The sequence below is a fragment of the Lissotriton vulgaris genome, chromosome 9 (assembly GCF_964263255.1).
Source record: "Lissotriton vulgaris chromosome 9, aLisVul1.2, whole genome shotgun sequence".
In the NCBI taxonomy this organism is placed as follows: domain Eukaryota; kingdom Metazoa; phylum Chordata; class Amphibia; order Caudata; family Salamandridae; genus Lissotriton; species Lissotriton vulgaris.
In genome coordinates, this window is record NC_141697.1 from 1,129,174,402 (window position 1) to 1,129,196,391 (window position 21,990).

The window sequence follows — 21,990 nt, forward strand, 5'->3', positions numbered from 1 at the left end:
CCCCAATAGCCGAACAGACCAGCATTGACAACCCCGTAAGTCTTGCCCCTTGTTAGGATAAGAGTTTTAGAATAGTTGGGCACATCTGAGTTTGTTGCCCTCACATGCCCAAGAAAGAAAATCCCATATGAAGCAAGATCTTTGGCTACACCTATATGGAAGATGTGTTTAGGGTCCTTTAGCTGACCTAACTGCATTAGTAGTGCTAATCTGACCGTCAAAGAAAAGGTGTTATGAAAATGACTCACAAGATGCAGTTTGTGTTGTAAGTGGTGAACTTAAAAGGCATATACAGCAAAATATTGAATACATACTTTTGACAAAGGCACTTTACTTGTGTTGCATATTTAGCACAGGCCAATATGCATGCACATCTTTAATTCAAGAGCAACAAACAATAAACTCAGCAACATGTTATCAGGATGACAAGGAAAACCAAATAAACTGACAGGGATGAATAGTGACAAGTACTTTGCCATTATGGCATGCTAAAACATCCAAACAGAAAGCAATTCCTACCCAAAAATGCCACAAGCCAACACTTAAAATGCTTTTTTAAAATAAATACACACAGAACAAACAGTGGCATTTAATTATAACCTACACATGACATTAGCAAGACAAACAAACGCATTACTCATGTCGAATATATGACGTTACAACACAAACATTTACAATGCATGCCTTTACAACACAGTTTTTACATCGCAATATAAATTACAACGCATGATTTTACATCGCATGCCATCAATAAGTATTTTTAGAAACTACATTTACAACGCATTCCATTACAAAGCATACCATTACAATGCATACCATTACAACGCATATTACTTTTAGGGCAACAGTAGGATGGGTGTTGGATAGTGTAGGGGTAAAAATTACTATTCCCACTCCAGTTAGTGCAACAGTAGGGTAAGTGTTGGATAGTGTAGGGGTAAAAATTACTATTCCCTATTACTTACCTTATATTGCGTTGTAATGGCATGCGTTGTAGTGACATGCGTTATAATGACATACTTGTAGTGACATGCAATCTAAAGGCTGCGATGTAATGGCATGCGATGTAAAAGATGTTGTGTTGTAATGACTGCGTTGTAAAGGTAATGCAATGTAATGACTGCATTGTAAAGGTTGCTTCGCCTCATGTCCTAACACTAAACCCTGTTGGGAACAAATGTGGCGCAATGTAACCTTGTCATGGTCTTTATGGCCAGCTCATCCAAGCAACTGCAACCCATCAAAGCTCCATCAAAGCCTGTGGCTCACTGCAGCTGGCCCAAAGCCCACTCTCACTGTTCCTGTTATTATACTTTTAGGCAAACTGAAGAAGGTCTTCCATACATCTTACACGCTTATACAATGACCTTCAGCGAACTATGATAACAGTTCATCAGGAGCCCAAGGCACAGACACTTAAGTTCATAGATGACAGTTCCATAAGGTATCACTGCCACAGCACAGTGGAGTAACAAAACTTGTGGGGCCCCCCTGGAAAGTACATGGAGGGCCCCGCGCTCCAGACCCAGTCAGGAGCTCTCAGACCAGAGGGACGCTGTCCATGCACTGACCCGGAGGGGGCCCACTGGTGCTCAGGAGCTGTGGGGGCTATTATTGTGCCACTGCCCCAGAATTCAAATGGGAAAATATTTTTTTCTGCCTCAATGGCTTTAGGACTATTTACTGTTGAAAGTATATTACCTTTCAACCATACCCGTTTATTTTTTCAATGTACATTTGATAACCTTAGTGGCATAAATCATACTGCTGTTAAGTATGATTTCCAGATCCCTGTTTTTTTTTTTATCTGTTTCTATTTGGTGGTGGTAATTTTCAAATGTTAAGAGTAGCATTACAGAAAGAGATCTGGTGCCCAATGCCATCATTGGTGGACAGAAAAATCCCCAAATATATAATCAAGTGGTATGACAGACTGCAATATCAAGGTAACGAGGAAAAAAATACTAACTCAGATTTTTTTTCCTTAGAATCCTTACCCACAACATTCCAATAAAAGCTAGAATGTGTGGTAGGACACTTCACTCAGATTACTAAAAAAACATATGGGGAGAGGAGTTGGCCTAACGGCTAGGGCGGTCGACCTCAAATCTGGCGAACAGGGTTCGAGTCTCTGCAATGATGCTGAACATCCTGTGATTCTGGGCAAATCACTTCATCTAGTGCTATGTAAAGCTCTCTGATACCCGATACAGGGTCAAGTTCGTGCTATATAAAACTCTGTTAAAAAAAAATAATTACAACATATAAACACTTCTGCCATGGTACAAAAGTATCATTCATACAGAAGGACACATCGTCTTTCAAGCTATTTCCAAGGAATTTCAGCGGGACAATTGTATTATGCATACCTGATGCATTCGGATGATCATCTTCGCTGTCGATTTCTTTCACTTTTGTCAAACTTCGCTTTAACATTGCTGGGGAGAGTCTGCGTTTCTTCGAAACTGCATCATCTGCTAACAATTACATTAATTTACATAAATGTTTAAAAATGAAGAAATTTTCTTTATTAAAAGAGCATGAAAATCATCACAGCCAGGGCATTCAGTGGGCTTCAAGTGGGCCGGTTCTCACCAGTGCTGAGCACCGCCAGTTTTTAAAAGGGGGTTTTGAAATGGGTATCTATCGGGCTCTGTTTTGTACCTGGCACAGGTGGTCCATTTTTTACCGGACTGCAGTGACAGCAGGCACATCGATGTTGCCTGATCACCCTTCTCACTAGTAGAGAAGTCATGCCAGGTGTGCGTTGTAGGGAAATCCTTTAAAGAAGGTAATTTTCTCTCTGCATTTCCCTTCTCTTCTTGAAATTCAGCAGCAGTAAGAATGTAGTGGTGTCACCAGGGCTTTAAGTGGAAGCTTTTTCAATACTATACACAAGCCACAGTTGCTGCTTATTTATCTTATGCAACCAACAACTATTGACAAAGCCAATAGTCCTGACTTATTGTAGGAATGTTGTTGATTGTTGTATCATACATCTGGATGTATTGACAGAACCAGTGGGACAGCAAACTATACACCATTTCCTTAGGCACCTGTAACGGAACGATTCATTTCGCCCGTTCGCCTTATTCTATTTTGGACTCCTGCTCTGACCGCGATTGTTCCCTGCGGCTGAGCCTTGCGCGTCCAAACAAATGGCTGGCTTCCGATTTACAGCCTGTGCTGGCAGCATTTTTTTGATGCACTGCTCTCGCCTGCTTCACTCCACTTTGGATTTTCCCAACGGAGATTAGTACCTCTGCCACACTTGAGCCGATGTTCTACTACACTCCGGGACGTCGCAGATGAGATTGTTTTGCCAAGCAGACTTGCCATTCTTATGGATCCCAAGGGGACCTTATTTAGTCCTATGTTGTCCCAACAGGTTTTAACCCTTGCAGATACCTACTGGACTGCCTTACCATCTTTGCCCTTTGACTTAGACCATCCTCCTACTATTCAGTACTATATCAGATTCACGTAACCTGATCCTGATGACGACCTAAACTAAGACAGGTCGAAATGCCATCGACCACCCAGCATTATCTCTGGCTTCAATGTGGTCAATCTAAATAATTTAAAGTGGAATATTTATCTTGTATATACCTTCATTTTTGTTATTGACCACCATTGTTATTGTAATTTTTGTGCCGCTCAAGCTGTTCTGTCACCTCATTGTGTCACTGCACCGTTCACTGTCACAAGCACGCCCAGTGCACAACCCACTTATGGTTACTTATACATATAATGTACTGTAGTGCTTTTATAACTACTTACAAATAAGAACCTTTTTTCTTACAAACTTCTTTGGGTCTCCCTTTTTTCCTTCTCTTGATTAATTCGTCTTGCTTAATTCCCTTGTGAATGATTACCGGTTGAGACATTGTTTTGTGAAGGCACACTATGCTAAGCACAGATTTTTAGCTGAAGTGTTTTAATTCAGGCCCTTAATTACATCAGCCACGCCCCTTTGAGAGACCCCCAGTCTTTCATCCCGCTTAAAGCCCTGATCACAGCACATACATATATTTGTAGTAACAGAATTTGGATTTTATGCTGGTAAAATCGGCCTGGAGTAATTTCATTGGTTAGCAGTAAACATCACAATGCTTGGTGCAACCACAATATTTCACCAAATAATGTTCCTTTTTGTTGCCCGTGGGATTTCAATAAATAATATTTTGCAGAAAAATGAAAATCATGCTGTCTGCTTTTACAGCCAATTCATTACAAAAATACCACTGACCCAAATCTGTTAACTACCTACAGCCAGTATCTCTGACAGATTTGTTTACTTCAAACAAGTATAACATTATATATATATATTGGTAGCTGACTATAACCATTTTATACTTCACCACAGGGCCAAAGTGACATTAAATTGAAAACAAGAGTAAAAATTGACTCACCCATGGTGTCAGTTGGTACTTAAAGGTTGAAAACTTATTTAATTGACAATTACCCCTAAAGAACTTTATTTTCTTTTTGGCCCTGCTTCCTAACCTCTTCCCCTTTTCAGGGCTGTAGCAAAGGCGTAGAAATGTCATGAGAGAGCCATGCACAACATGACCGTACCTCACTTAGTCCCCCACTCATAAAGTACCCGGCATCTTTACACCCTCCTCAGTACATCAGGTCAGCCCACCACCATTCTTTTGAGTAAACTCAAAAAAGTACATGACACACTTAGATTAACCCTCCCATAGCCAACAAGGGTTACCACCTCACTCAAAGTTGTCATGTTTCCAGTCCTGAACCTTTCATCTACAAATCATTGCCATTATGTGTGTCATTCTAATTAGGTCAATGAAAGCAAACCAAGACTGCATCACCCATAATGCATTAGACTGGCATACAAAACCCCATGACTAAAATTGTCTCCTTAATGACATGGAGAAAGGTAATCACAGACCCAGAGGAGACCCTACTCCCATCACTGGCAAACTGAAAAAGCCCCTGACACCTCCCTGTGCATGTTATGCAATACCATCCCTCCCATTATTTCCCTCAAAGATCGCTACCTGGTGTGTTTCTTTCTGCCACATCACCCACTGCACAGTCACTCAACCAGAAGCCAAACTCAGTTGTCTTGCAGTGAGCTGCTGATGTGTTGCGGTGCTAACAGTAGCTGTGTGAGAGATGTTGTCAGCATGGCCTCCATTTTGATGCCATTGTGGTTCGACTCAGATCCGCAGCAGTTAGGGGTGATGGCGGTTCGTGACCCAGGGGATGGGACCAGGAGCAACCCATGCAGCTAAGAGCGGTGGGGCCAGTTTGGGGGGGGGGGTATTTTGACAGACGACCAAGAGGGAAAAGTATATAAATAATTTATTTTCCCTCGTGGTCGTCTGATGAAATAAACCCCTCCCCTGCTTTCCCCACACCCGGCCTCACCACTCTTACCTGCATGGACCGCTCCTGGATGTGACAGATCATCACTGTCAGAGCATGGACTTCGCAATTTAAGTGTTTTACTTCTCTAACATCAAAGCAGTGAAACAATTAAACTTTTGTTTCAATGCTCTGACTTCAAAGCAATATCTAATTGGATTGTGAAACCTGTTTTCACACTGGAGGCCTCCAATGGAAGTTATACATAACCAAGCAGGGTGTTTGTTTTGCCATACCTGGTGTTAGTTGTTCATCATTTTCCTGGTCTGGTTTTATCCTGTGTATGTTTGGCTTTACAGTGGCCACAGTGACCTTTGGCTTATTTGTAACATCTGTTAGTGAAAAACAGAAAAATATTTTAAACAGGTGAGAAGTTGTTTCAAGCGTCACCAAATCAGACAATATCTAGGTAATCTTCCACTGCTGTCAATAGTAAAAACAATTACTGGGTTATTTAAAACAGTACTTAGATTTATTTTGTTTTAAAAACATGCAATATTTGCACAACTTTGATCTTCTATAAGACTCCATGACTAGTCAAAACAGAACACATAAATGTATGCCTTTTTGTCTGTGATGCCAACCTAATACCATTATTTTAATAATAGTTTTTCACCTATGTGTGGTACCAACATGAATAATATCTTCTATTTGTCTATTGTAAACCTACTATTTCCAGAGCTCAGGAGATGATGTAGCCGTACGGCTAGAGTGGTCTACCTCGGACCTGGGGAACTGGGTTCGAGTCTAGGCAACGACGCTCAACATCCTGTGATTCTGGCCAAATCACTTACTCTCCCCATGCCTAACAAAAAATGAATGTGTTCATCTGTAACAAAACTGGTGCTCATGTAAAGCGCTCTGATACTCGATGTGTCGGGTCTAATTTGTGCTATAAAAAGCTAAAAATAAAATAATTTAAAAAATTGCAAGTAAGGGAATAGTTTTCTTCTTGATAACATTTTCAATGGAAGGTGCAAAGTGAGTATGTTACAATCAACCATTTTGCTTTTTCCAGTGATTAAAAGGAAAAATGCAAGTTTACCATATTCCCACATTTTGATATTTTCCACGGATAATTTTGCCAGTGTACCCCTGGCAAAATACATCATTGCGAGGAATAAGGGATAAATCCTGTATAGATCGACGTGCAAACACTGATTTCTGGGAATATTGCTCATTTAGAGGACTAAGGGACTAACCCCGATCTTGGTGGATGAGATACTCCATCACAATCTTTATGAATATCCCATCCGCTGTATTACAAGTTCCACAGGATATAACAGTATTTTAATTTGGTGGACGGGATATCCGCCATGTTTATTAAAGAGTAACCCTGGCCGCCAAGATTGTAATCAGGCTCTAAATCTTGAAGTAGTATGACAATTGAGCCCCAGCGAGAAACAAAACAGGCACAATACCAACCAGCATTTCTAGGTACCACCCTGGAAGGAAACTCACAGTAGGTAAAACTGGCATTCTCCTAATAAGGGCCGAGATAGAATCTAAAGTGCTCCATTGATTAAATTGTGAAAAGAAAACATTAATATTTGTATAGACATTTACAAAATAAATCTACGCTTGCACCCTCTCTGGCCAAAGATTTTTGTTGAATTTCATTATTCCTTCGAAAAACGTTACCTCCCATGGCTTCTTGCACAACCGGAAATGCTCGGTCCGTCAGTACCTGGGGCCTGAGGTACTGACGGACAGAGCGGGGCCTCTTTTCATGAGCTGTTGCCAGGTGAGGTGAGGTCCGGTCCTCGTGAATCACGGTGCCATCAGCATCCAGTGATTTGTGGAGGATTAGTACGCCTGAAATTCAGGTTTTCTGGATGTATTCATTCCAACCCTGTTTCAAAAGTTAATAATCTTAAAATGTGTTTTTTGACACATTTAGTTTTCTTTTTTCACATACGCAGTAGCAAATGTATATCCAGTGGTCCTGAGGAAGGCCTTGGACTATTAAATGTCCGGTTGGCTGAAACATGTAGACCTGATTTTTCGGCAGTTATTCTGTTAAATCTGTTCTTGCACTGTTTTTAGGTTGGATAGCAAGAGATACACATTAAAATATTTTCTCTCTTGGTATTCAATTTTAAATTGCACTTTTCATCACTTTTTGATCTTGCACTGCGCCCGTCACTCTGAAACTTTAGTTCAACATTCTGGATAGAAACTGTAGAGCTCCATCTATCAGAGTACATTTGAAAACATCCATGAGTTCCCTTCTGATAGCCAGAAGGTTGTAGCCCTTGGTTACCTTAGTGTGTAACCAGGAGGAGATCCCAGATGATGAAGCATGTCACCTAGGTGAGTGATGGGAATCCATCCTCCTTTTATGATTTTCCCTATGTTTCTTTCTTCTTGGTCAACAAAAGTATTTTTCCTCCTTTTCCAACTCTTTGTCAATGAGATCATTGCGACTCTGTAAGGTTACCTGGACTTTTTAGACCAGTGGACTTCTGCTAGTGTCTATTATGCTTTCGATAGGGAATTTGCCCATGCCAGGTCTTTAAATGTTCCTTTAGACCCTCCTCTCCTGTTAGTTTGTTTTTGATTTATCCTGCCCCACAATTTTCATACCTGGCGGCTCTATACCAACACCTTTTACCTGCCAGGAAAGAGTAATTACAAACTTTGGAAAATAGAAATATCAGACTAGTATCCTGACAGTCAAAAGAAGTCTACAACAGAAGAAGCTACACTAAGAAAACAACCAGTTTTGACAAACCTCGGTGCATATTATCAAGACAGGCGATAACATTATCGCTGCTTTAGCGGCAGAAAACTGCAGCTAAACCGGCGATAATGGACTTGATAATATGCTCTATGGAATCCCAATTGAAGCCCATGTTAGATGTGAAGGACATCTAACAATGGCTTCAATTGGAATTCCATAGAGCATATTATCAAGTCTATTATTGCCATTTTGGCTGCAGTTTTTTGCCGCTAAAGCGGCGATAATTATATCGACTGTCTTGATAATATGCCCCCAAATGTGGCTGGAGTCTGATAGTCAGACCTTATCCATCAGAGGTATAAAAAAAATCTATCTACCTGGTTGCCGTTGTGATATTTTCTTGATTTGTCTGGCAAACACAACCAATATTGAATAATTCTGTTACAAAATAAGAAAACTTTCACATCTTCACAATGCCGAGAGATTGACGTGGAGCTGGCACCAAAAAATAGCCCTTATAAAAAAATGTTTTTCACTTATCATCAGGTTCATAAAAACGTTATGATCCTTTTCTCACATTGTGGAATAGTACACATCTTGAAAAATACCAAGAGTAATTTATCTCTTTCCTGGTCTTTACAAAATGGTGTGCTACACATGAAATTTCAGTTGTTAGAGTGGTAGCACATGGACAGCAAGGGATTAAATGCACACACACATGAATGCACACACACACGCACGCACACACACACACACACATACACACACTTTTAAAACTCTCCTTTGTTCCAGTAGGCAACATACGAGAATACCTAAACAAGGGTCAATAACTTGCATTTGAAGCTTAAACTACGCTGTTTTTTCTGCACTTGCCTCTAACACTTCTTTTAAAATGTAGATAGACCGGCACAGACTGTGGTGACGTAAGCAAATCGGGATTTAACCGACACACCCTACACCATTGCATGATTTCCAGGAAAAATGAATGGAATGATGCTAGGGCACAAATGGGGAGCCTTTTACGAGGTCAAATACATTTACGAATCAAAGTAATGATAAATTTAGTTTGAGTTCCTAGGTAGCATATGCTCAGTGCTTTATTTGAGCCAGTGTTGCTGGTGGCGGCCACTGGCACTTTTTTTTTGCCTTATATATTGAGGAGAGTAAGTGAGGGGAAAATATAAAAATCGGAACGATGGAGGATGCAGGAACCTGCAAGAGTGAGATAATGGGAAAGGAGGTGTCTGCAAGTGGATTAAAGAGGCATGAGGTGGATTCAAGACTTTACAGCCTTAGTATTCATCATGGGACATTTAATTGCACCAGCCGCATATATGCTTCTACAAATTGTTCAAGATTTCTATTTATCCTGCAGTTGGGTTCTCTCTGCCATCAACCCGGCTTCGATAAGTGGGACACTATTGGGATCTCCATGGTCGGAGACCTGATTAAAATAGGGTTGATCCTAAGTTTTAAGGAGCTACAAGAAGCGCAGGGGGAACTGTTTAGGTACGTTCAAATTCGACACGCCCTCACCACAGCCCTGCCCAACCTCACAGAGATACCAGAGTCGTCACCGCTGGAAGATCGGCTGCTGGATGGGCCACAACACTCCAAAGCCATCTCATTGACCTACAAAAAATTATGTAACAATCTGCCTGACACACTACACAAACCTAGAGGACAGTGGGAGGGAGACTTGGGATCACTTGATGATGAGGACTAGCAGGAAGCCTTGATGTCCCCTAAAGATGCTGCCATCACCCTCCGCTTTCGACTGATACAATTTAGAATTCTCCATATATTATATCTAACAGGAGTGACAATGGCAAAAATAGGGGCCAGAACTGATGCACTTTGTCTTAGGGGCTGCGGCCAAATATCCTCCTTTTACCACACGTTATGGGAGTGCCCAGAGCTCTTACGACTATGGGAGGGGGCCACAACATGTATCCAAACTGCCTTGGGGAAAGAAATGACTCTCACACCTGGGTTAGGCCTGATTAATATATGGGCAGCAACAGACCTCACAGAGGTGGAACAGCAAATGGCCACACTCAGCTATCCCCTTGTAAAAAGGGAAATAGCCAAGAGGTGGGGGGAGGCAAGTACACCATCTATCCAAATATGGGCAAAAGAACTTGATAAATGTATGATTGCAGAAAAGGAAGTATTTATAAATAGTGGGTGTCCAAAGAAGTGGGATAAGAAATGGAGCAAATGGAACAAATATTGTGGTAATATCTGTATCTCCCCGATGGGAGAACTTGAAATAAGACGAAGTGGAGATCGAGAAGATGATACTGTGTAAATGTGACTTTTCTTCCCCGTGCCATTGTACTACTGTAATAAGTGATTGTCGATAACACCGTCTGGTACTGTATGCGTAACTATGAATGAAACTAATAAAAAGAAATTTAAAAAAAAAAGATTTCAATTTATTTTGTTATGGAGGAAAAGTTACTGAAGAGTTTCCAGCTAAAAATGTAAAAAAAGGCCACGTTCATTTGAAAAAATCCTGGAATCTTGTACAAAATAAGATGTGGACAACCGATAGTGGGGAGGAAAATTCCCACGGTCTGAAATGTGAGAAAATATTTATCTCCTGGTGCATCAAATAACCCAAACAAATAATGACATTTTCCTTAAACAGAGATAAGTGTCATGCAATAGAGAAAAAGTCCAGGAAAAGAAAAGGTTTGGGGCAAATCCTAGACAATGGACACAATAGATTGATTAACAGAAATATAGGGGCTTATTTACGAAGCCCCTTGCGTCTTCGGTGCGTCACTTTTACCATGGGAAAAAGTGACGCACCGGCGGCGCAAGGGACTTGTAAATAAGCCCCTTAGGCTTTTGCATAACAAATGTTGGAAAAAAAATGTTGACACTGTTGGTGAAACCTTTAATTTCTTATGTCAAATTGACTTATGTCAAATAAGTACAAATTCATATAATTGACATGAAAAGCCAAGAAAAAAAACAGTGAACAAAAATATCTTCACATTTTCTCACAAGTAGATAGACTTCACTCGATGATGAAAACATGGGATGGCATGTTCAGAAGAGTGATGCCCAGGAAACAGTTGCTGATGGTGTTACAGCGGGAATCTCGTTCTCTTTAGACTGGGGTGAAAACTCTACTCAGTTGTTGACTGATTCCATAACTACCTTCTCCTCAATCGCCCCTGTACGTTGGGTAAGTTTTGACGATTTAACCAAACCCTGCTTTTGGCTTACTTGTTGGATTGAAAGGGATGATGGCTCCGTCACTGTACTTTTAAAATCCTGAATTAAGAATGTCAATATTTCTGGAAGGGTTGCCAACCTATCCATTAAATGGAGACATAGGCAGGGGTTTTCTGATGCATTGGCCGATAATTGAGCTTTTATTATTAAATCATTCAACTCATCTAGCTTAGAGTCTATGGCCATTGTGTATGTAGCTAAAGTTTGCAGGACTGAAATTTGAACCTCCAATTTATCAGCATTCATGTTTGCTGCTCGTTCATTCACAATAATCGCTTTCTCCAATAATTCCCACCAGAGCGGAGGGCGATTGATTTGAGCAACGATTTGTTCTGATTTTTCTACAGCGGCTAAGAAAATCAGCTGGAGCTATGGGGTCCATATTTTAAGCATGCTTTTGTCCAGCTTTGTCAAAGGATTAATGATTTTTGTGAATTCAAACAGATGGAATCCTCTATTTCCAAGTTCATCTCTTCGGATCCTTGGTTTAGAAGGAGTCAGTTGTAGGTTGTTCTTATGGCTCGATTCCAACTGCTGTGGAGTCGGCTGGTCTTCGGGTGGCACCGGCTCCAGGACCACTTGGTGCACAATACATCAGTCCACAGGAGGTCGTCAAGAGTTTCATCCATTCCCTTATAACTCAATGTACCCACTGATTTTGTTATGTTATGTTATGTTAAGGTGAGCTTATAGAGCGCTCTGTCACCGTGGGTTTCCTGGCGCTGATCTAGTGCTGAGGGAGGCAGGGGAGATTAGTCAGATTGTGGGAAGAGCCATGTTTTCAAAGATCTGCGAAATTGGATGAGCGAATTAGAGGTTTTAAGCGAGGGTGGAAGAGAGTTCCAGAATTTGGGGGCCAAATGTGCAAATCTCCGACCTCCGATTCTGCAGCGTTTGAAAGAGGGGACAACCAGGAGGCGGAGGTGAGAAGATCTGAGGTTACGTGAAGGGCAATAGGGGCTGATGAGGGATTTCAGGAAGGCAGGGCAGGGACCAGTTAGAGATTTGAAGGTGAGGCAGCCAATCCTAAAGGCTTCTCTCGAAGTGACAGGAAGCCAGTGCAGGTTGGTAAGAAAAGGTTTAGCAGATTGCCATTTCGGGATCCCGAAGGCCAGTCTCGCCGCTTGGTTCTGAAGGTGTGTGAAGCATTAGTTGCCTTATCACAGTTAAAATCATTTGTTATGTCCATAAAATGGTTTTGGTTTTGCAAGCTTTGCTGCTTTTGAACCATTTGGCCATTGCTGGATTGCTACTGGCTGGAGGCAACATCACTCATAAGTCATACAGACGTGAGCAAGTCTCAGGCATTCAATTTCCTTGTGCTTTTTAAAAAAAAGTTTCTTTCTTTTTCCTTTTTGGGGCCCTCTAATAAAAGAGAATTACATGTTCTCATTACCAGCCTGTAAATTCCCCAAAAATGTGGACTGAATCAATCTTATATGATGCTGGTTTGATTTGATGGAATATATGACATTACAAAGCAAACAATTACAACGCATGCCTTTACAACGTAGTTTTTACATCGCAGCTACCTTTACAACACATGACTTTACAATGCATGCCATTACAACGCATTTTAATAAACTACCTTTACAACGCATTCCATTACAAAACATACCATTACAACACATACCATTACAACTTTTAGGGCAACAGTGGGGTAAGTTTTGGATAGTATAGGGGTAAAATTACTCTTCCTATTCCAGTGAGTGCAACAGTAGGGTAAGTGTTGGATTCAGTAGAGGTAAAATGTACTATTCCCACTCCAGTGAGTGCAACAGTAGGGTAAGTGTTGGATAGTGTAGGGATAAAAATTACTAATCCCATGTATGTACCCCCAAACCCATACCCACCTTAAAACAAAACAAAACTCCATTACTTACCTTATAATGCGTTGTAATGGCATGTGTTGTAATGGTATGCGTTGTAATGGCACGCTTTGTAGTGACATGCGTTGAAATACCTGCGTTGTAATAGCATGCAATGTGAATGCAGTTGTGATGTAATGTCTGTGTTGTAAAGGTAGTGCGTTGTAATGACTGTGTTGTAATGGTTATTTCCCGATGTGATGCTTTGTCGACATTTAGGGCAATGTATCTACCTAGTCTCACTGTTAATCTTTTGTTCACTTACAGGCTCTTTTAACTGTATGGCAGTCAACCCAATATGCCCAATATATGCTTATTTGGATGAACTGGTTCAACTAATCGGCATTGCAATTTGTTGTACCATGCAACTAGCTGTATTGTTGTGTTACCATGTTTCCATATTACTGAGCAGGGTCACGATGTATTACTTCTGGGCCTCACCTCTCTGTGAGAGTAAATAAGGGGTAAGAGTGAGGAAAAGTGGAGTTAAAATTGAACAGCGAGTGGGAGAGCCCACCAGGGGAAGCAATCCACACTGAGACCTACTGTCTCAGCTGCCTCAACACCTCCTTGGCTTGACTCTACAGAGCGGCACCCTAGTGCTGCTTCACGCTACCACCACGCTCCTCACCTTGGGCCCGATTCACAGAACTAATCTGAGACAAAATCCTAAAATGAAGGCACTTGCTACTTTTGGTATTCACAGAATGCACTTACTGCTTTTGGTTAAAATTACTACTTTTGGTATTCACAGAAGGCATTTAGTAGTAGAAGTAAAGTTAGTTTACTACTACTAAATGCCCTCTGTGAATACAAAAAGTAGTAAGTTTAACCAAAAGCAGCAAGTTTAACCAAAAGTAGTAAGTGCATTCTGTGAATACCAAAAGTGGTAAGTTTAGGATTTCGTCTCAGATCAGTTCTGTGAATCGGGCCCCTTGTTTGTAGTGGTGGCTCCTGATTATGCTTTCGGCCAAATCAATCCTGGTCAGACTCCAATGCCGCTGCAGCACCTGCAGCTGTCGGTAATTTATTCAAACCCGCCGCACCTCTCACGTTAAGGCAGGCTCCTGCGGCTCCTGCAGCTCCTGCACATCCAAACTGTACGAGGGACTCCACTTCCAGCTGTCACAGGATCCCTTGGACATCAAGGCGCCCAGTCCAAAGCCTCCTCCCGCACACTGACACAGGAGAGCCCCAGCGGCTCAGCTTCAGAGCCCGGAAGACTGAGCACCAGGCACACACAGGGCTCACAAGACGAGCTCACATGTAGCAGTTTCATGCACCGTCTCCTGGCTTTCATGACACGCAGTCTTCTTTGACCGATGACTGCGCTGACAGTAAAATAGTCACCCCTTCCGTAAGTGTCCACATTTACTACTTAATATTTGTTTTATTTGACCAGCAGATTACATCTGTTTAATATGACATATCACATGTAGTCATTAGCCTGCAGAGGAAATTAAACAAGAATCACTTGCCATGATAAAGGACAGAAACCATTGCTGCCTTAAAGAGACACCAGCCCTTAGGAGAGGCTGGGAAGGGACACAGAGGCAGGGAAGGGACACAGAGGCAGGGAAGGGACACAGAGGCAGGGAAGGGACACAGAGGCAGGTAAGGGACACAGAGGCAGGTAAGGGACAGAGAGGCAGGGAAGGGACACAGAGGCAGGGAAGGGACACAGAGGCAGGTAAGGGACACAGAGGCAGGTAAGGGACATAGAGGCAGGGAAGGGACACAGAGGCAGGTAAGGGACACAGAGGCAGGTAAGGGACACAGAGGCAGGGAAGGGACACAGAGGCAGGGAAGGGACACAGAGGCAGGGAAGGGACACAGAGGCAGGTAAGGGACATAGAGGCAGGGAAGGGACACAGAGGCAGGGAAGGGACACAGAGGCAGGGAAGGGACACAGAGGCAGGGAAGGGACACAGAGGCAGGAAAGGTACATGGAGATCCAACGTACTCCTGTGTGATCATTGTCCTTGGCATATTGATGGCATGAGGTCACGCCAGGTCCCAGACTCTTGTCTCCCAGACAAGCACTGGATGAAGTTAATTTATTTCCCTCTGCCTCAACTCATGGGCGCAGGGAAGAGGGGATTTCGAGTAATGTCACATGCTCTTAATAAAATGTGACTATAAGGTATGTGCAGACCTCTGGTGACATGGTTCTTAACCCACCTGTTCAGCTCTCATCATGAGTGGGTGTGTTTAAAAAGCATGTCACCAGAGGTCTGATCTCACCCCACTCTTTGAGGAGATAGGATAGGGTGGAGTAATAGCGGCGCAGTCTTTAAAAGCCCGGGCTGGATAGTATACTGCTGGAGGCTGTTTTCTTTCGGCGCTGATGCTGGAGGAGGGGCTAAACCAGGGATGTCACTGTGATAGGAGAAAACATAAGGGCTGTAGGGGGGCGCCCTATCAGCGCTGCTGTGCAGCATCAGACACATGCTCACGCAGGTGCGGCTGCACTTATGAAAGTACATGACTTACAGTCAGATGATTTGTTTTGAAAACTTATTCAAATAACTAATTCAATAGATAGGTCACAAAAGGGGAGGGTGCAGTCCCTTAGCTATTGAACACCAGCACCCCTAAGTTGCTGGAAGTGTAATAAAAAAAGTGTGCTCTACTTTGTACTAGAATTACATACCAACATATGAATGTTTTTAACAAAACAGATTTATGCAAGAAAGCAGACAATATGAATACTGACAGGAAAATAAGTAACAACTGTGAAGGGACAGGGAGCAATATCATTGGCTGGCAGCGTGTAAATTGTCAGTTTTTATCGATAAAAAATTTAAACTATAGCTTGTTCTACTACCAATGAAGAATGGATTAGTTTAGTAATGACTGGCTCGACAAGCCCTTGATGGAATGGGGATGTGAACTATTGAAGATTAGAACTTCTCTAATGGAAACATGTACCAGAAACTCCTGTTTACAATATAATATTTACATCTAACACTGGTACAGGTCAGTGTGCAGAAATATATGCACTGCTATTTATCTATTTGCCTAAGTCTTGAAATAAAAGAAAACATTATTTACCTTCAGGTTTGGGTTTTGTGGATATACTCGTCATCTTGCTGTAGGTTCTTCTATCTCAAAATAATATTTCTGTCTATAATCTGCAGTCAACTTCTTGTCTGTGTACAAAACAAAAAATATACTTAATGCCTGGTAAATGTCGTTGTCAAGTAACACCATCATCCAGTATATACATTTTTCAATTATTTTCCAAAAAGTTTAAACAGTATGATGTATGATATAGTCTTTTTTATGATGTTCTCGTTCTGTAGAAGTATCGACTTTAAAAGGAATTTTGAAAGTAATTTAATATCCATCACAGATGTCAGAACCAATTATGTTGTTCTTACATGAAGAGTTACATTTTTAATAAGGATAATAAAATGTCAGCAATGCTATCTTATGTTATACAAAGAGAAAACAATTGCATTGCATTGGGACAGTGGATGCCGCCCATCCATTACTGCATGGTTTAAGAGTTTGAGATATTGTGACACTGCCAGTGAGGTCTATGCCACGTTGCAGCCCCCCACAGCTCGACCTAAAGACATTGGTAACAACTTTGGGAATACCTGTTGTCTCTAGAGCCCGATGGCCAGGACTGATCTGCTGAGTTCTGCCTTATTAGGGGTACTGCAAACTCTACACTCCCCTATCCATGTATGGGCCGTACCCAATGTTATGTTCCATAATGAGCTTGCAAACATTCCCCCTTCACTTTGTGATCAATGTCTATGCTGCTGTCATGTACTTATTATTTCAGCGTGGCCCTTCTGGTTAACCGACATGTTGGCATCATTTTCTGATTGTTTGTTTTATAGTCTTATTTATGTGGTTAAGTAAAAACATCAGGGGAACTATAAAGAAAAATAACAAGAAGCAATCTAATTATTTGGCAGTTTAATATAAGCATTCTTCCCACAAACATATTAAATTCCCCTCAAAATGTATCTCCTCCTGACATAAAATTTCCACAACTTCATAACTCTTTTCACATTTGCTTTTTCTTGTATTAATATCCGTACCATCTTCTTGAGGTTTCTTTCTTACTGTATACAACTCCCCACTCTGTTCTTTTTCTAACTTCAATTTAGGATGAATCTTCAACTTTCTAAATTCTTTTTGAATGATTTGTTAATCTTCCCTAAGCCCCAATCCCTCACTATTTTAACCCCCCCCTTTCACTGAATTTCTTATTAAATGCATTTTGAAATTTGTTTAGTCCACACATATGCTCTTGATTAGTGATTATAGTTCCATGCTCAGTTTGTGCAATCATTCTCAGATATTTGCCATATTTAAAATCTACATTTTCCAAATGAATTGGAAGATACTCAAACGAAATATTAAAATTTGTCAAATAAAAGGAAAGAAAATCTTTATCAATAAAGACACCAATAAACTCATTGCAAGTTATAGCATATGACAACGGAAAATTAACATATGTAACTCCCTCTTCAACTGATGTAGAGAGTAATGTGCACACAATACAACGTTCTATTCCAATTATCCTAACATTCTCATGAATAATTTTAGCATTCAAATCATAATGACATTTATTTTTTAAAATGTCTCCATGCTCTAAAACACCATTATTTAACTTTTACTTACCAGCGACTAATTCAACCCCATTTGCGTCATATCTCACTAGAATTAATAACACAACCACAGGCCAACTACAACTATTAGTATGCTCTTATACATGGGAACAGTTCTTAACTCTGATCCCTGATTTGCAACTCACCTTCAGGACTTTTAGGTTCTTCAACAGACCTTTTACTAACCTAAAACTTCATGAATCCATTTCTCTTGTTTTTGTCTTCAACCTTTTCAAACGTTGACCTCCCTCTGCATTCATGTTGCGTACTTGAGCTTGGCTTTCATCTTAACTTGTGCTTGATTCTGCACTTGACTGTGTGGACTTTTGTCTGTACCAGTGGTTGAGTCTACAACTTCATCAACATCTGCTACTCTCATTCTCTTTGTGTAAGTAGTGTAGATCCACTTCAGTACTCGGGCACACTTCACCACAGTGTTCGCCGTCAGAATCACCATCAAGAGGTCACACCATCTCTCTTCAAGGCAGCTCCTTCTGACATGTTTCTGAATTATAATCCAATCCCCTGATTAAGGTTGTGGCAGGCAATGTCTTTTGCTTCTTCTATTGTTGCATTCATCTGAAGAGAGGCAGATTTTACCATATCAGCCAGACCTTTGCAGTTATCTAGCCCAATGTCATCACTTATTGAAACTAGTGCAGCTGCAGGTGCACATGCAATCCTCATTTCCCTTCCCATAAGAACGTCAAAGGGCGAAAAAAACAGGTTTTCTGTCAGGTGTACTTTTCATGCTCATCGGAAGAGCAAGGAAGTGTGCCAGGCCACTTCAAGTCAGTTGAAGCACAAACATTTGCAAATGTATTCTTATGAGTTCCAATTGCTTTTTTAACCACTGCTGGAAATGCAATGAAATGCAATGCAATCGCCCACTTTGCCAACAACAACACTTTGCCAGTAAACCTGCGGACTCCATTTGGTACATAATTAACATAGCCCAACGGAGCTAAGAGGGGGTCGGCATGAGTGCAGTCCCTATCATTAAAACAGCTGAGAGACCACATCGCGCCAATACTCCCCTATAAAAATGCAGGTCCACGTCAAATGTGTAAAGGCCGCCTCATCAACATGGCATTTGGGGCAACGAGATGATCTCGCAATGTCTATTTTAGCAAAGCACTAGGCGTGGTGTATGCTCTAAGCAAACATTTCTACTACATAAGTTTGACTGTGAGTAGGACTGGGATATACTTGGCGGATGAAGGTGACCAGCTTGGGAGGAGCACCACCCTTGAAGTAAGTATGACTAGAGGGGGGTCTCTCCTTGCCCACTGCCAGTTCTAACTCGAAATAGGGGGAAACTCGTAATTTCAATACTTGCTAGAGGAAATTACTCGAAACGGATGAACTGGTTTTTAAGACACCCTGTTATCTCAACTGGAGGTGAGAGTATCAATACACTGGGACAGGTAGAGTCCTGAGGAAGGCCGGCGTGAGCCTACACGTGAGGTGCACAAACACGGCCGAAACATGTCGACCACCTGGCAGTAAAGGAGGGGTGTTAGGAGCACATAACATCTCCCAATCACCACCATCCATCATGTTTTTAACCCTGGCCGGAGAGTCCAGGAATTAAGTCTTAGGCACAGCGACACTTCCAAGCTAGTTTTAACTCACACAACACCGCACTTTCAATACCTTCATTCCCAGCCATTGTGAAATAATTTGTTTCGCTCTGTATTGTATTGTCTTCCCCCACCCTATTGCTCCACCCGTGTGTGGCTACGCCAGGGTGTATTGTAAGCAACCCTATGATGGAGCATGTCACACATTTATGTGAGTGAGGGCAGTATTAGTACACACAGCACGTGCCATCACGAGAGATAAACATTTTATTACTCCCTGCTCCTTCTGGTGTACTATGTGATTGGGAGAGACCAGTTTGGTCTGTTTGCAACAATCGTACCATATGTTGTCTGGCAAGGGGCATCCCAGGTCGCGTTCCAAGGTCTTTCTGATTTTCCCTCTCCTGCTGGCAGCATATTCGCGTAAACATTATAAAGTCTAGAAACCAACCGCCCACTCCCCCAAATGTCTGTTATCCCAAATGTTAAAGGGGGGAACTCCTCTGGAGCCAGCGGATAAGAGGGGACCTCTGTGTATAGCGTGGTATGTAGGCACTGTAATACAAAAGGGCCCATGTGGGTAGAATTCATGAATCAGACATCGTCTACATGCGAGAGAACATGACCACCCAGAAAAAGGTCCCCAAATGTGTGCAGATTGTGTTGTGAGAGTGTACGATGGACAACTTATCCTGGGTGATAGGGGGACATGGATTACAAGCCGAAGGCAGGTCGGGCGGGTATACGAGACCTCCCTAGTGTAACCAGCTGAGCTTTCTCCGTGCCCAGCTGGTAGTCGATAGTGTTTGGATGTCAGAGGCATCCAGTTTGATGCCCTTCAGAAGGATGTACTGCAACAGCACGGACCCTCTGGTCTCTCTCAGGTTTGGCATAGGGGAGACGTGCATCTGCATGGTACCTATCATATGCAAATTGACATTGTGCAGCCAAATAATACAGGTGGAAATCTGGTAATCCACACCCCCCTCGGTCATAAGGAAGCACCAATGCGCTTCCCTCTCTTAGGGCCTACAGCCGGCCCACATGAGTCTCAACAAGAAGCTCCTCAGGGTAGCAAAGAATTTGTTGTTGGGGGGATAGGTATATTCAGAAAAATGTATAGAAACTGGGAGAGTACTACCATTTTAGTGATAGCAGTATAGCAACTCTGCTAAACTAATGTTGCGTTCAATGCCAAGGATGGTGTCTGTTAAAGCAAGATCAGGCTTGGAGCAGAACTGGCAGAGATAAATGTTGGATATTCTGAATATTGGGATGCCCTGAATTTTTAGGATTCAGGGTTTTGCTCCCACATAGCACTCGCCTCTACACAAATGAAAGGAATGCTTGAGGGCTTTAGCCTTCTCAGAACAACCAAACCTTTCTTCACACTGATCAAGGCTTGGTCACTCAACTTTATATGACCTGTTATACTGCAGATACAAAGTACTCCAAACATTTCCTTTACACAACCTTGTCCTAAACATAACTGTGGACTATCTTTTCAAGTGTTTGACATACTTTCCCTTTCCACACTAATACATATAATACAGCATTGAAGAATGTGATAGATGTAGTTTATACTCTTTTTCTGAACTATGAAGTCATTCTTCAATTAGGCAACTGCATGAGTTTTCACTCACATTTCTGTTCTTTTCTCGTGAATCAATAGAGGCCGCTCCAACCCACTTGAGGAGAGCAACGTAATTCTCAAAGGGCTAAAGATTTTTCCTATTGTCATGATTAAAAAATAATGACAAAATAGCTTAACTTGGCAGAACCCACTACCTTATATGTGTGCCTGTCCTAACCGTACATATCACATTAGCTTCTCCCAAAATAGCCATCTATTGAAACTAAACTCCCCTTATGGTCAGCAAACATCTCCAAAAGACATAGGACCACTATAATTTAGGGTGGTGCTGTTGAGGTAGTTTTTTTCCAGAGAGCAGTTAGTGAGAAAGCGCGCATTTGCATGATTTTTAAATTCGCCAATTATTTGCAGGACTCTCTTGTGGGACCGAGAATCAACCCATGGGAGGCACAGTGGCCTGGAAACATAATTTTTAACACCAACATTAAGCAGCTGTGAGCAGTACTACCACTTTCACCAATAGGTGACACCAGCAAAATATTTTAAAATCCACAGCTGTAGTACTAGTTGTTTATAAAATTCCACTGCTAATATGTTTATTTAGTCTACTCCCCCTCGCCGACAGATTTGCTATACAACATCTCATGAATATTGCACCCACCATGTTGTCTGTATAAAATCCAAAAATAATGTTGCTAAAAAAGCCACCACAGTGAAAAGATTTGTAGGCAGTGTTGTTGGCTGTTGGTTCTCTCATTTCTGGTAATATGCTACACTGATGTGAGCTGCCATTCAAAGTGTGGTAGGTGCTTGAGTCACAAGTAGTACCAAACCAGAATAATAACAAATATGCAGTCTTTGGTACCAGTAGTCAAGGCCCACTCTTCGCGCAAATCCGACATTTTGCTACTAATGGGTCTGCTAGATTGGCAACGCTGAGTCAGTCATGACCTATAGGCCCATGCACTTGTTAGCTTTATTCATGTCC

At 41.7% G+C, this 21,990-nt stretch overlaps 1 protein-coding gene across 6 annotated transcripts in view; it reads right to left on the reverse strand.

Annotated features, from left to right (window-relative positions):
* Nucleotides 1–21,990, reverse strand: part of TMEM40 (transmembrane protein 40) — a 141,064-nt gene that overhangs the window by 80,780 nt on the left and 38,294 nt on the right. For 4 of the 6 annotated variants that reach the window (XM_086939153.1, XM_086939148.1, XM_086939149.1 and 1 more), the window contains 3 exons: nucleotides 16,249–16,346; nucleotides 5,631–5,726; nucleotides 2,370–2,477 (listed from right to left, as the gene is read on the reverse strand). In XM_086939153.1, the coding sequence (XP_086795279.1) occupies nucleotides 2,370–2,477; nucleotides 5,631–5,726; nucleotides 16,249–16,282 (238 nt within the window). In that variant the 5' untranslated portion in view covers nucleotides 16,283–16,346. The remainder of the gene's footprint in view (nucleotides 1–2,369; nucleotides 2,478–5,630; nucleotides 5,727–16,248; nucleotides 16,347–21,990) is intronic. The other 2 variants (XM_086939150.1, XM_086939151.1) reach the window with 1 other exon arrangement.